General features: G+C 62.6%; 1 protein-coding gene across 1 annotated transcript in view; it reads left to right on the plus strand.

Moving 5' to 3' along the window:
- The window catches only part of Muc5ac (mucin 5AC, oligomeric mucus/gel-forming), a 29,077-nt gene extending 21,361 nt beyond the window's left edge, over positions 1 to 7,716 (plus strand). Inside the window, exons 32-49 of the mRNA XM_077798188.1 lie at positions 107 to 294; positions 788 to 962; positions 1,285 to 1,535; positions 1,619 to 1,802; positions 2,083 to 2,290; positions 2,705 to 2,883; positions 3,165 to 3,252; positions 3,380 to 3,483; positions 3,561 to 3,592; positions 4,067 to 4,238; positions 4,453 to 4,554; positions 4,811 to 4,848; positions 5,334 to 5,456; positions 5,536 to 5,634; positions 6,396 to 6,515; positions 6,686 to 6,733; positions 6,841 to 6,953; positions 7,467 to 7,716. Coding sequence (XP_077654314.1) covers positions 107 to 294; positions 788 to 962; positions 1,285 to 1,535; positions 1,619 to 1,802; positions 2,083 to 2,290; positions 2,705 to 2,883; positions 3,165 to 3,252; positions 3,380 to 3,483; positions 3,561 to 3,592; positions 4,067 to 4,238; positions 4,453 to 4,554; positions 4,811 to 4,848; positions 5,334 to 5,456; positions 5,536 to 5,634; positions 6,396 to 6,515; positions 6,686 to 6,733; positions 6,841 to 6,953; positions 7,467 to 7,716 — 2,474 coding nt within the window. The remainder of the gene's footprint in view (positions 1 to 106; positions 295 to 787; positions 963 to 1,284; positions 1,536 to 1,618; positions 1,803 to 2,082; positions 2,291 to 2,704; positions 2,884 to 3,164; positions 3,253 to 3,379; positions 3,484 to 3,560; positions 3,593 to 4,066; positions 4,239 to 4,452; positions 4,555 to 4,810; positions 4,849 to 5,333; positions 5,457 to 5,535; positions 5,635 to 6,395; positions 6,516 to 6,685; positions 6,734 to 6,840; positions 6,954 to 7,466) is intronic.
- The last annotated feature ends 7,129 nt before the right edge of the window (positions 7,717 to 14,845 follow it).

Raw genomic sequence — 14,845 nt, forward strand, 5'->3', positions numbered from 1 at the left:
CACCTTCAGGTGGGGGCTCCCTGCCCCCTGGGTGTCGGCCAGTTTGCCTAGGGTGCTGCTGTTTTGCAACCCAGCTCTGCTAACCTCCGGTGTGTCCTGTCGGCAGGGTCCATCATATACCGCCAGAGAGACCTCTCTGGCCATTGCTATTATGCCGTGTGTAGCCAGGACTGCGAGGTGATCAAAGGGGTTGACGACGACTGTCCCTCCACGACGCCGCCCCCTACCTCAGTTTCGTCCCTGTCCATGTCTACCCCTGAGACAGGGTGCCCCAATATGCATCCCCCAAGAGAGGTAAGCCCACCTCCTGCCCAGCAGGGCCCTGTGGCTACTGCAGAGCCTCCTCACCCCAAGTCCTCATGAGGGTCCTGCTGACCCTTGGGAGCTGACCCTGCTGTGCACTGGGGGGTCCTTCCTGCAGGATTTTGGATGGGTGGGCTTGCAGGTCAGTGGAGCCTATGGGGTCTGAGGCTGAAACACCACTTGCTGAGGGTGAAGTGGGGCCAAGCAGGTGGCCATCACTGTGGACCGGGCAGCACACCCAGGGCCGGTGGCTGGGGATGGGCCCCTGCACACAGCACCTCTCCTCCGGGGAGCTGAGTGCTGTGGCGGCGCACATGGTGGGTATGGGCACAAGGCTGGGAGGATGGGGCTCAGAGAGTCCCAGACAGCATGGTGGCCATTCCCTGTTCCCATGAGGGACTGTCCCTCTGGGCACCGAGGGGAGGGCCCACCCGGGAGGGCCCACCCCAGGGATCAGACCCTGCAGCTGCCCTTGCTTCTGCAGAAAGGCGAGACCTGGCCCATGCCAAACTGCACCCAGGCCACCTGCGAGGGCAACAGCATCATCTCCCTGCGTCCACGCCAGTGTCCAGAGGTGAAGGAACCCACTTGTGCCAACGGCTACCCAGCCCTGAAGGTGGCTGACCAGGACGGCTGTTGCCAGCACTACCAGTGCCAGTGTGAGCTGGGGACCTGGAGGGGGCCAGGAGAGAGGGTGGAATTGGGTCGGACGTCAGGCAGAACATGTCAGCCACGAGGCTGGGACGGTGTAGTTGAGACCCGCACCTTGGGGTGTCCAGGGAAGCCTGCAGAGCCTCTGGGCCCTGCCCGAGGGGATAAGGGGAGGGGCATCCACTCCTGCTACTCTGAGGCCTCACCAGCTCCTGCTGGCCACTTGCCTCTGGACGGTGAGGATGGGCTCCCCAGCTGCCCGTGTGGGGGCGGTGGGGGGCCAGGCCTGCAGGAGCCCTGGAGCCTCTGGTGAGCCCCCGGCACCCGCAGGTGTGTGCAGTGGCTGGGGCGACCCCCACTACATCACGTTCGACGGCACCTACTACACGTTCCTGGACAACTGCACCTACGTGCTGGTGCAGCAGGTGGTACCCGTGTTCGGCCACTTCCGCGTGCTCATCAACAATGACTTCTGTGACCCCAAGGACCAGCTGTCCTGCCCACAGGCCATCATCGTGGAGTACCACCAGGACCGCGTGGTGCTGACCCGCACGCCCGTTGGCGGGGTCATGACCAACCAGGTGGGGCTGCCCTGACGTGCAGGAGGGAGGTCGGCCTGCAGCTGCCCACCTGCTGACTTCCTGATGGCTGTCCCCATGTGCAGATCATATTCAACAACAAGGTGGTCAGCCCTGGTTTCCAGAGCAACGGCATTGCTGTCTCCCGCGTGGGCATTAAGATGTACGTGACCATCCGGGAGATTGGTGTCCAGGTCATGTTCTCGGGCCTCATCTTCTCTGTGGAAGTGCCTTTCAGCACCTTCGCCAACAACACCGAGGGGCAGTGTGGTGAGCCTGCCTGGGGACCTGGGCAGCAGGCTCGTGGGCTGGGCCACCTGGCTGGGCTGCAGGGGCTCCCGCGAGGGGTCGCTGGGCGCCCACCCATTCACCCTGAGGGAACCACCTAGGGTTGGCTTCTCAGAGGACAGTGCAGCCTGGGAAGGGGAGGGGCCTGGGCCGGTCCCACAGGTGAGGGTGGAGATGTCCAGCCAGACCCAGCCAGGACCCACTGGGCGCTGCAGGGCACAGTCTCCGTGGTCCAGCTCTCTGACCACCTCCATCTGCCCAGGTACCTGCACCAATGACAAGAGGGACGAGTGCCGCCTGCCAGGAGGCACAGTGGCCCCCTCCTGCTCCGCCATGTCAGGCCACTGGAAGGTGGACGTCCCCGGCCAGCCGCACTGCCAGGGGCCTCCCCCGACAGCCCCCTCCACCACACCCCAGACCACTCCTGTCCAGTGCCCCCCATCGCCACTCTGTGAGCTGATCCTGAGCAAGTAAGGGTCTGTAAGGGGTGGGCAGCCCGCTGGGCCCCCTGCCCAGGGCCAGAGGGCCCTCAGGAGGCTGCTGGGAAGGCCCAGAGCTGCCCTGTCACAGGCCCAGAATGCTGTCCTGGAGCTCTGGGTAGGGTGGTCACTGCCGGAATGCCACCCCAGGGCTTGGCTGCAGCCAGGCTGGTCAACCTCTGAGGGCCTTTGCTGTCCGCTCTCACAGATGCAGGCCTGGGTCACTTCCCCAGCACCTGGTGATGGGGAGCCTGGTGGAGAGGCACTTGCAGGAAGGGGGTGGGCGTGCAGAGCTGAGGAAGGCCCCTGTCCTCGCCTGGTGCTCTCTGGGGCGTCCTGTGTCGGGAAGCCCCCGCTGTGGAGCTGGCTGGTGGCCCACACCACGTCTGCCCCCTCTGCCTGCAGGGTCTTCCAGCCCTGCCACCACATCATCTCCCCGCAGTCCTTCTATGAAGGCTGCGTCTTCGACTACTGCCACATGACCCCCCCGGACGTGGTGTGCTCCGGACTGCAGCTGTATGCGGCGCTGTGTGCCTCGGAAGGCGTGTGCATCGACTGGAGGGGCCACACCGACCAGGCCTGCCGTGAGTGTCCGGCAGATGATCTGGGTGGGCTCGGGGGGTCAGGCAGGGCTTCCTGGAGGAAGAGGGGACACCCAAGTCAGGGTCCTGTGGCCTCTGGAGGGCTGGATGCAGGTGGTCATGGGTGGGCAGCAGCAGAGCCTCAGGGGCCCAGAGCCTGGATGGATGGGTACCACTGACCATTACTGAGGGCTCCCGAGTGGTGGTGCTCGGCCGGAAGTTGGGGTCAAGAGCCCAGAGGCACAGCCTCAAGCTGGCCCTCAGGGTGGCTTCTCTCTCTACAGCCTTCCCCTGCTCGGCTGGCAAGGTGTACCTGCCCTGTGGCCCGTCCAGCCTCCCCTACTGCTACGGGAAGGACAGCACCAGCTCCCTGTACGTGCACCCTCACCCCACCCACCGTGGGTCCATCAGACCCCAGAGCCCCCCTGGAGGCCCCTCCCTGGCCAGGGCACTGCTGCCCTGGGGAGCAGGGGCTGCAGCCCACTCTGCCTTCCTGCAGGGCCCTCCAGGAGGCCGGTCCCATCACCGAGGGCTGCTTCTGTCCTGAGGACACGATGCTTTTCAGCAGCGACGCCCAAGTCTGTGTGCCTGCCAACTGCAGCTGTACGTCCCCAGGGCTTGGTGGGGCGGCAGGGTGACCGTGCCTGCCTGGTGGCAACCTCTGATCTCTCCCTCTGCAGGGTGCCTGGGGCCCCATGGGGAGCCAGTGGAGGTGAGTGTGGTGGGTGGCCTGACCCTGAACCCCAGGAAGCTGAGGCAGGAGGTCCCCGAAAAGCAAGCCCTGGAATGGCCAGTGTGGGCTAGGGCTGGGGGCTTCCTCTCAGTGCCAGAGGCCAGAGGAAGGGCAAGGAGATTGGCCAGTGGCCCGACAGGATGTAGGAGGCCCCTCTTCTTAAGTGCCCTCCCTGCCCAACTTGGGGTGACACTGGAGCTGCTTTGTGGGTACTGAGCCCCTGCCTGGCCATGTCCTCCTCTCCTTGGGACCCCTTCCATCCTCACGGGGCAGGCCACCCCACAAAGCCCTTCCCACCTCAGCTCCGGCCCTCCTGGGGTCTCCAGGACCAGTGCCAACCTGAGCTCCTGTCACTTCTGAGTGCTGCCCCAGGTGTCCCCCGCGGGCCCCACCTTGTGAGCCAGCCTGGGCCCAGGCTGACCTGTGGCAGGCTCACACCAGCCTCCTCCGCAGCCGGGCCACACCATCAGCACCGACTGCCAGGAGTGCACCTGCCAGGACAGCTCCCAGAACCTGACCTGCCACAGGAAGCCCTGTCCCCTGCCCCCCGCCTGCCCCTTGCCCGGCTTCGTGCCTGTGCCCACGGCCCCAAAGGCTGGACAGTGCTGTCCCCAGTTCGTCTGCGGTGAGCCCTGGCCTGGTGGGGATGGCTGGAGGGGCCAGGGCAATCCACTGCTGGGGTAGGGAGACCACTCCCTCCAGCCCCTCTGGGGACCCCAGCAGGGGTGTGGGGAGGGTGGGGTCTGCCAACTCTCCTGGGAGCCCGGGGGAGCAGGCCGTGAGGCTGGGTGGGAACAGGGGCAGAGGGGCCCGACTCTGACTCCCTTGCTCACCTGCAGCCTGCAACACCAGCTACTGCCCGGAGCCCCAGCACTGCCCCAAGGGCTCCCGCCTGGTCCTGACCCACGAGGAGGGGGCCTGCTGCCCAAGCCAAATCTGCCGTGAGTGTCCTTGACCCTTGCACATGCCATGCTGGACGCTGCAGGCTGGGGATTCCTGGGGGCATAACTGGACGAAGCTGTGGTTTGTTGGGGCCGAATGTTGGCACAGATCAGATCTGATGACTCCAGCAATGAGCATCAGAACTTGCTGGTGCCCGGGAGGCCAAGGTGGCCAAACAGGGGAGGTCTCGGTGGCATAGTGGGGTGGGCTGGGTCCCTGCCTGCCAGGGTGACAGCCTGTGTGTCTCCTGGACAGGCGGAATCGGCTGCAATGTCAACGGGACCGTCTACCAGGTAAGGCCCGTCCACAGCCACAGGGACTGGGTCTCCCACTCCTGGGCTCCCTGACGGCCCCTTGGGGTAGAAGTAGAGTTCAGAGCAGACCCCCGCAGACCACGTCTCAGAACCCTGCCCGGACCAGGGAACCGAGTCTTCATGGACCCAGTCTGCAGCTTGGTGTGGCTGAGGCCCCAGCCTGGCCCCAGGCCCCCAGAGGTGCTGATGCTGGGTGCCTGGCCTCACTGGGGTCCCAGCAGCTGGCCACTCCTTGGTATCCTCCTGAGTACACCAGGCCTCTAGCCGGGCCCCCAGAGTGTGTGACCCCAGAGCCCCCATGGAGGGCTCATCCTTGTGACAGGCTCTGCACCAGGAGGTGACACCAAGGGCCACCCCAGGGGTGTGGGTTCGCCTGTGGGCAGGCTGGGGAAGCTGACCTGTGAGGGCTGGGGGCTGTCCCTGGGCCCAGTCCAAGGGCACTGACACCTGGCCTAACTCCCCAGCCTGGCGCCGTGGTCTCCTCCAGCCTGTGTGAAAGGTGCTGGTGCGAGGCAGCCGGCAGCCCCCCGTCGGACAGTTTCCTGGTCAGCTGTGAGACCCAGATCTGCAACACCCACTGCCCCCTGGTGAGTGCCGGCCCCACCACTGCCCTCGTCCCCTGGGCAGACAGCGCGAGCTCAGGCCGTACATCCGCTGTCCCTGCAGGGCTTCGAATACCAAGCTCAGAGGGGGCAGTGCTGTGGAAAGTGTGTGGCAGTGAGCTGTGTCGTGAACACCAGCAGAGGCCGTGACCACTTCCTCCACGTGCGTAGCTGCGGCACCTGGGGCTCAGGGCGGGGGCTGGGAGCCTGGACAAGCAGGTCTTGGGCTCCTGGTGGGCGGGGGCCAAGGCTGCCACTCCCCTGTGGGAGCTCCAGGAAGGCCCAGGCAAGGCCCTGCCCATGGATATGCAGGCAGAGAAATCATTGTGTCCTGAGCAGGCAGGGTCCTGGGCACTGGGCACTGAGTGGACAGGGTCTGGGGTCCAGGCACTAAGTGGGCAGGGTCCTTGGCACTGAATGGACAGGGTCCTGGGGTACTGGGCACTGAATGGACAGGGTCCTGGGGCACTGGGCATTGAGTGAACAGGGTCCTGGGGTACTAGGCACTGAATGGACAGGGTCTGGGGGGCACTGGGCATTGAGCAGGCAATGTCCTGGGGCACTGGGCACTGAGTGAATGGGGTTATGGAGGCACTGGACACTGAGTGGACAGGGTCTGGGGGATATTGGACACTGAATGGGCAGGTCCTGGGGGGCAGGTCCTGGGGGTTCTAGGCACTAAGTGGGCAGGGTCCTGGGGGTTACTGAGCACTGAATGGACAGGGTCCTGGGGGCACTGGGCACTCAGTGAACAGGGTCCTGGGGCATTGACCACTGAATGGGCAGGTCCTGGGGGGCACTGGGCACTGAGCAGGCAGGGTCCTGGGGCACTGGGCACTGGGGCACTCGGGAGTTCTCTCCAAGGCATGTGCCTGGCAAGGCCATGATCTCCCCGTGAGGGCCACTTACCCTGCCTCCTTTCAGCCTGGTGAGTCCTGGTCAGACCCCGAGAACCGCTGTGTGACCTACCGGTGTGAGAAGCACCAAGACAGGCTCGAGGTGGTGACCGTGGAGAAGCAGTGTGCAGCACTCAGCTGCGCTCGGGTGAGCTCCAGGCCCCACCCAGTAAGGGGAGTCCTATGGGGCCAGCAGGCCTGTGGCCTCCTGTGGGGGGCCACACCCATATGAACCTGGCCTGCATCTCTGCACCTCCATTTCTGGGTAGGCTGCTGAGTGGCCTCCCTGGTACTAACAGCTGTCCCTTTTTGGCACAGGACCAGGCCCGGCTGAGCTCCGACGGCTGCTGCTTCGTCTGCCCACACGTTGGTAAGAGGGCTGGTCTGCTGGCAGGTCTGACTCCAGCCCTGGAGGTCCAGGAAGCAAGTGGGTGGTGTTGACACTCACCTCCTGTGTCTGTCTGTCCCCAGAGAAGTCCTGCAGGCTGCACCACAGGAACCAGACCATCCGGCAGGGCAGCTGCAGCTCGGCCGGGCCTGTGCGCCTCTCCTACTGCCAGGGGAACTGCGGAAGCAGCACCTCCTTGTACGGGACCCCTGTCCGTTGCTCCCTCCCCGACCCACGGGGAGTCCCTTGGGGCAGTGTTCACAGATGTGATCGGCAGTGGGGTGCACTTAGGTCCACCCAGCTGGGGTGGGGCAGATAGGCAGGACCATGAAGGGAGAGGAAGAGGGCCAGAGGGATACCATGAGGGCCACTGGGAGTTGGGGTGGGGCAGCAGGATTCTGAGACCCACAGGCCTGGCCTGTTTGGAATCAGCTCTTGTGTTTGCTGAGACCCTAACCCAGCTCCCCTTTGTTAATTTGCTGCAGCCAGCCATCTGGGTGTCCCTCCTGACCCTGGGACCTGGGACACACAGTGATGGCTGGAATCAGCCCTGATGGGAGCATCTGCCCCCAAGCAATTGGTGAATGAGAACTGGAAGCTCGACACTGGCCACAGGGCATGTGCAGCCTGGTGGTGTCAGGGTCTTGGCATGGGTGGCCCGTGGCAGCACCTGTGGCAGGGCACCTGGTGCTGAGCAGACTCTGCCCGCAGGTACTCCCTGGACACCTACACGGTGGAGCGCAAGTGCCAGTGCTGCCAGGAGCTGCGGACCTCACGGAAGAAGGTGAGCCTGACCTGTGCCGACGGCTCCAGCCGGACCTTCAGCTACACCCAGGCAGAGGCCTGTGGCTGCCTGGGCCAGCAGTGCCACTCACCAGGTGACACCAGCCACTCAGGATCATCGGAGTCTGAGTCCAAGAAGAGCAAAGAGCAGAGCCAGGAGTCAGAGAGCAGTAGCTAGGAGGGACTGCCCAGGCCTCCCCAGTGAGCTGGCCAGTGCTGCTGTGTCCTCTGGGACACACCAAGGAAAACGTCCTTTGAATCCTCCAAGGCCAGTAGAACATGCACCCTCGTCAAGGTGGCTGCCGTCTAGGACATGCTGTCCACCCACCATGTTCTTTTCAAGGGAGATCTGACCCTTGAGGTGTCCATGGAGGTGGGGAGGCCCTCATCCACTTGTGTCCCCCTGTTCGGGAATGTGGGGTCAGTGGGGCTCTTCTGGTATGGGACTTCAGCATCACACCAAGCTCTCACTAACGTGGGATGTGGATATTGGCTGCCCTCCTACCTCAGCCATGGGCCCATGTCCCCCTCCTCAGGAAATGACCAATCTGTTTCATAAATACACTTGGAGCATTTTGCAATTTGTGGACAATGTGAATTCTTGAACTTGGACATAAACCCAGGAATAGGGTGGGGTCAGCCTCAGACCCAGGAGCTCATACCCCAGGCTGGACACTAGGGGCTGAGGAGCCTAGTGAGGGCTACCTGGGGAACCCTGCTGCCTCCAGCTCCTTGGGGTGCCCATCTGTTTCAAAAGGAAGATAGGAGTGACTTTAGGTTTGTCCAGAGGTGATGGTCACTGTGCAGAGGCCATTGACAGTCCAGCTACTGCCCAGAGTCAAAGAGGCATCTGGTCACAGCACAGGGAGGGTTAGAGAGTGCCTCATGAATGAATGAATAAATGAAGTGAGTGAAAAAAAATCAGTGAATGAATGAGCTAATGAGTGAATGAATGAATAAATGGGCAAGGAAATGAGAATGAGAATATGAATGAATGAGTGATTGAATGAATCAGTGGATGAGTGAGTGAATGATCAGTGAATGAGTGATTGAAAGATCAGTGAATGAATGAGTGAATAATCAGTGAATGAGTGAGTGAATGATCAGTGAATGAGTGATTGAAAGATCAGTGAATGAATGAGTGAATGAGTGATTGAATGAATCAGTGAATGAATCAGTGAATGAGTGATTGAATGATCAGTGAATGAGTGAATGAACAGTGAATGAGTGAGTGAATGAGTTAGTGAATGAGTGATTGAGAGAATCAGTGAATGAATCAGTGGATGAGTGATTGAATGAATCAGTGAATGAGTGATTGAATGAATCAGTGGATGAGTGATTGAAAGATCAGTGAATGAGAGATTGAATGATCAGTAAATGAGTGATTGAATGATCAGTGAATGAATGACTGAATAATCAGTGAATGAGTGAGTGAATGAGTGATTGAATGAATCAGTGAATGAGTGATTGAATGAATCAGTGAATGAGTGAGTGAATGAGTGAGTGAATGAGTGAGTGATGAATGAGCATTAGGGCATGGATGAATGACTCAGTGAGTGAGTGGGTGAGGAACTGAATCCAGGCAGCCCCACAAGTGCCATCAGGACATGTCCATGCGCCCAGGAGAGGACCTCTGAGCTGTGTCTTCAGCTGGTGAACCCACACTCCCAGGGTAGGCTCCATAGAGAGCCTCTAGATGCTGCTGCCTAGTGCCCAGTTTGGTGTGAGTGCATGTGTGGTACCTCCAAGGGCACAGGGAGCTCAGCAACTCCACAGAGGACCCAGTGACACTTTGCAGAGTGTGGACAGAGTCCTGGAAATCCACCTAGCTCCTGCTCCTCCCTGTGCCTGCCATCCACCCTCCAGAACTGCCATGATCTTAGTGGATCCCTCCTCTGTGAAGACCCAGAGAATGAGTCAGTGAACGAGTGACACCTGGCACACCTGAGACACCTGGCTTTAGTCACTCAGCACCAGTTACACCAGGGGTGGAGGTGGTAGGCACTGCTGGCCCCAGGCTCCAGAGCTGGTGGAGGGATCCAGACAGGCCTGGAATGGGCAGGGAACCTGTCAGCCCAGGGGCCACATCTTACATCAGTGCCCAGCGGGTTCAGACCTGGCCCAGCCCCAGCCTAGGGCAGGTGGGGCGGGGGGGGGGGTGCAGTCAGAGCAGATGCCAAAGAGCAAGGTGTCAGCTGGCTGGGTCCTGGCCACATGTGGGGAGGCCTGGGCTGGACCTCAGAGGATGGGGGCTGACACCTGGGCACATCCCGGGGCTAAGGGTCCTGCCTAGGCCTCCTAACATCTAAGGGGTCCCAGAGCCCCTCTGTCTAGGCAGAAAGTCCTCTGACCTGTGGACATTGGGCAGGGCACATGGAGTAGTTGGAATACGGCAGGGCGAGGTCAGACATCATCTAGATGTCCCTGTGACATCAGGAGGGCAGGGACACGGTCCTCATGTCTGTTTCTTGTCTCTCAAAAGGAAATATGAGGCCAGAGAGGCTGCATGCTGGCCGTCAGCAGCATGGACGTGGGAAGCTGGTCTCGAGTCCCTTGTTTGTGGGCAGTCTCCCTGGTCCCAACTCCTGGAACTGGATGTCACTGTTTCGACCACCTGCTGCCTCAGTTATCAGAACCAGGCCCAGCTGGGGAGGGGCTAGGGGCCCAGCCCTGACCCAGCCCTGACCCTGCCCTGACCGCAGGGCTAGGCTGCTTGGTCTGAGGTCAGAGCCGGGCTGGCACACTTTGTTGGCAGGAGTGTGGCTGCATGTCCTGAGCCTGCCACACGGGGGACAGGTCAGGTCGAGGGCTCAGGTCCTGGGGCTGGACTTAGGTTCTTGGCAGGCCTTGTCCCTTGAGGCAGCCCCGAGTGGGGACGCAAACCGCCTGGAATCTCAGGGGTGTGGCCCCTGGAGAGGGTGAGGTTGGCTTCTTAGGGTTCACATAGCGACCCCCTGGGCAGGGACTGGCTGGAGGACCACGGCCCTCCCACCCCTTCTGCCCTGTGGCCCCCAAGGCCCCCCAAGCTCCTCCTGCTCTGAGAGGTCATGGAGTGCAGCTGGACCCAGTCCTCCCTGGGCTTTGGGTTTACAAGGGGTTCACCCTGACAGCTGGCCTAATGACAGGCGGCCTCCATGGGTGTGGGGGGTCACTCTGGCAGGGCCTGCCAGCATGGAGGTTGAGGGTGCCCAGTGTTCTCCCCAGGATCTTGTCCCCCATCTGCCTCACCTGATTTGGGCTATCTGCTCCCAGCTGTGTGGGCCACAGAGTTGATTTGGGGGGTCAACTCTGTTAGTGACCAGGTGGGGGCAGCAGAGGGGCCTTCCAGGCCTGACCACGGGTGGCAGGGCAAAGCACAGCCTGGGAGCTTGGCCAGTCCTGCAGGCCTGCTCTGGGTACCCCGCTGACCCCACTGACCTCCCATCACCCTAATTGGTGATGCTGCCCCCTGGAGAGGATCAGGTGTCCCAGCAAGCCACCTCTTCCTCTCAGGGTGGGGTGGGCACTGCAGTGACGAACCCTCCACCCCCCGGAGCCCTCCCTGCGTCACCTCCCTGCCTGGAACCATGGCGTGGTAGCAGGAAGTAACCGGATCACACGTCCCTGGGTGGCAGCACCCGCCCACCCTGGCCCCCACAGTCCAGGCCAGGTTATGCAAGTCACTGTTTCCAGAAAGAGACACAGAAGCAGGACATGTCCCAATCGTGTGGTGCGGCCCCTCTTTCCCATTCCTCCTGAACACGGGAAGGGGTGGAATGACCGGTCACGCTTGAAATGAGCAGGAAGAGGCTGTGGGCCCAGGCTGGCTTGGGCAGCTGCTACGTGCCCCTGAGGCCCCGTGAAGCCTGGCCCTGGGGCTGGGCCCGCTGTGGGGGCTGCCCGCAGGGGCCCACAGGGGCCCACAGACTTGAGTTCCACCTCCTTCATGCTTGGGACCCATGCGGGGGGAAGACCCTGTGTCCCAGGGCTTCCTGGAGCCTGGCAGACCTGACCAGCCCTGGCCCCCAGGGGTCAGAGCCAGGGCACTGAGGCCCCGCAGTCATCCTGGCAGGGCAGCGTGGGTGGCACAGGTAGGAGGGGCAGACAAGGCAGGGACGGGGGAGGGGAGAGTGGTCGGGGGGCGGAGGAGAAGGGGCCTCCAGACCCCTGCCACCCCCTAGAGGTCAAGGTGACAAAGCCCTGGAGCAGGGAGGGGGGCAGCCACGCAGAAGCAGGGAGGTCTCTCAGGCTTCGATGGGCAAAGGCAGAGGGGTTCTGCCCACAGGGTCCCAGGACAGGGTGGCCAGGACACGAGGCCCCAGCAGGCCGCTCTGGCTGCGGTAGCTTCCTCTCTCCCCTCAGAGGAGAATGCTCTACTCCTAAAGCCCAGCTAGTGGGCTGCGCCCAGGACTCCGCCTTTTCACAGACAAAGCAACACTGAGGCCGTGGAGGGCCACCCCTAGTGTGTCCTGTGGGTGGTCTCCAGGGCTGGGCAGGGGGCTGGCCAGGGTCCGAGCAGCTGCGGGGGCAGGTCCAGCGCGTGCTCTGCTCTCTCTTCCGCCACGGAGTGACTCAGTTCACCTGCTGGTGACGGCCCTGCTGCCATCTCACCCACCTCTGCCTGCCACCACTGTCCCACCCTGCACGCCCTCAGCTCAGAGCCCTACCCCAGGGGTCCCAGCCTCGGTGGCCTTACCTGTGACCCTGGGGCAGGGTCTCCTGCGCTGGACTCCGCTCTGGCTCAGCCTCCACCTGGCACAAATGGCCAAGCAAGGTCAGGCCTCCTGAGTCCTGGCTGAGCCCTGGCTGAGCCCTGTCCCTCCGGGTGCTTTCCTCATCACCACTGTCCCCACAGTCCACCCCTAAGCCCCAGGCCCATCCATGGCTGTCAGGGGGAACTTGATGTCCTGTATCCCAAACTGGGGTGGCACTGTCCCAGCCGCCACCCACCCCCCGTCCTCCCAGCTGCCCTGGTGAGTGAGGATGCCCAGGACCTGGGTCTCTGCCTGTGCTCACTCCCTGGTGGGGGGGACCAGCCGTCGTCCCAGGAGGGGGCCCATGCCAGCTGCTGCCTTGCCAGCCCCAGCACCCGACGTGGGGCCTTGTGGGCTGAGCTGGGCTACAGGAGGGTGCCCAGAAGGGTCCCTGAAACAGATCAGACCTGTTCTTCCTCCAAGGCAAACACCCGAGACTCGGTGACACTCCAGAACAGCCAGGCTGATGCCCATCGATGGGCCCCTGGCCCAGGCCAAGCCAGGACTTGTTCTGTGAGTGTCTTGGTGCTTCCGAATTGAGGAGCAGGCCCACCACAGCCTCAGAGGCCCAATTTCCAAAGACCCCCAAATGGGCTGTGAGGAGTGGACCTCTGGGCACTCGGCAGGGCAGCCCTTCCCACCCACTGGCCCCTCCCACGACTCTTCCACTTTGGCTGCAACCCTTCAGCTTCCACCCAGAGAGAGGAGTCCCCCTTCAGGCCCAGGGACATCTGAGCAGGGAGCCAGGGGGGCTCCCAGGAGCCTGGAGCCTTCACTGTCCCCAGACGAGGGCAAAGCTTGTGCCTCCATCTCAAGACCCAACTCTCCCCATCACCCAAGAGGAGGCTGTGAGGTGGGGCTCCCTACTGTCCCCACACCCGGCCTCTTCCTGCACCCTCGGTCAGCCTCAGCCTCCAATGGGCCCGGGATGGGGCAGTTCCTCTCCGTCCCTCCGGCTCCGTCTTTAGGGGTCTGTATTTCCTACTGAATGAGCTCTGTCTTGGCTGAGGGCTGTGCTCTTGGGCCTTCCATGAAGAACCATGAACAAACACTGAGGGTTCTGGTTCTGCTCAGAGCAGGCCTGCGGCGGTCCCACGTGGATGGTTCTGTATGGAAACGGTGGGGCTGAACCTTGGTGGCAGGTCGTGCCTCGAGTCCCCTGCTCCTTACACGTGTCGGCCATGGACTGTGGCACCTGAGCCAGGCTCGGGAGGCCCCTGCACAACTCCATAGAGACCCAGCCTCTTCTCCAGGATGTCACGGGCAGCTGTTCCCAGAGTGATGTCCCCAGGGCCATGTCCATACCTCCAACTGGGACCGCAGCAGCAATGGCTGGACCACCTGCCCAAACTGTTTCTGGAGAGGCCGGTGACGCCTTGGCTGTTGGCACGTGGGGGTGTACGTGCCGTCCTGGGCTGCAGGTCTCCAGCTCCTGGATGTGCACACTCAGGGTCCACCCAGGGCGGTGGACCTACAGGAAGGGGCTCTCCCCTGGCTGGGACCCTTCTTCCAAACCACAATGCATTGGTCCAGTATTGCCACCGTCCTGAGGGGGACCTGGTGGCAGCTCCTCTGTGTCGCCAGCAGCTGGGGGACCCTGTGACCTCACCCCAGCCACCCCCAAGCCAGTCCTCACCATACCCTTCATGCTTCCTGATCACCCCAGGGTACCGTTCAGTGTTGTTTCCTGGCCACTGACCTTGGGCAGCCTGACCCCGTGACCCTCAGGAGCACACACTCACCTCCAGCCATCTGCGAATTTCTTTCCAAGCATCCACATTTGTCGTGTGGTGATGTGGCCCTGGGAGGCCAGAATTCAGGGACATGAAGACACCCAGCCAGGCACAAAAGCAGGGCCGAGGAGCCACACCTGGGCCTGGGCCCCTGCAAGGGTCGGGCCTGTGCGTCGGGCTGTGTCTCCCCTTCCCCGGGTCCAGACCAGGCCTGGGGTGTATCTCTTGGGCTGGGTCAGGGGCCCAGGCAGGTAACGGGGGAACAGGGCCAGCAGCCTGGGTGTGGATGCCCAGCCAGCCTGGGTACCAGTTCCTCTCAGCACCAGGCCTTTGGGGAAGGAAGCCTGGGCTGCCCCAGGCCCTCTGCAAACCCCCCAGTCACTGAGTCAACACCAGGTTCCTGGAGAGAAGGGAGGGCCTGTTTGCCGACCAACACTTGGCACCTCTGTCCAGGGACAGGACACAGGGCCCCCGCTCATGTTTGCTTCCCTCTTGTTGTCTAATCCTGAGCAAATGTGTTGGCCGCAGGGCCTGCCTCTGGCTTTGTCCTGCACGCCCACCCGCCGCATCCGCTCCCACTCTTGGCCCCTGTGCCCTGCCTGCCCACTGCCGAGAGCCAGCCCCAGGCCACGGCCCTCCACAGGGTGCTGGTGGGACAGGGGAGCGGAGGGCACACCATGTGCTGGGGTGGGCCGGGCGTCTGGCCCCTCTGCTACCTGCTCAGGTTGGCTCTGCCCCAAGACAGCCCCCCCCCCTCCAGTTCACCCCTTCCCCTTTGCCCTCCCTGCCTCACACTGGGGTCCATGTCCACAGGAGGCAATGGCAGTGGCCCTCTTGGCCT

The sequence above is a fragment of the Urocitellus parryii genome, chromosome 4 (assembly GCF_045843805.1).
Source record: "Urocitellus parryii isolate mUroPar1 chromosome 4, mUroPar1.hap1, whole genome shotgun sequence".
Taxonomy (NCBI): Eukaryota; Metazoa; Chordata; class Mammalia; order Rodentia; family Sciuridae; genus Urocitellus; species Urocitellus parryii.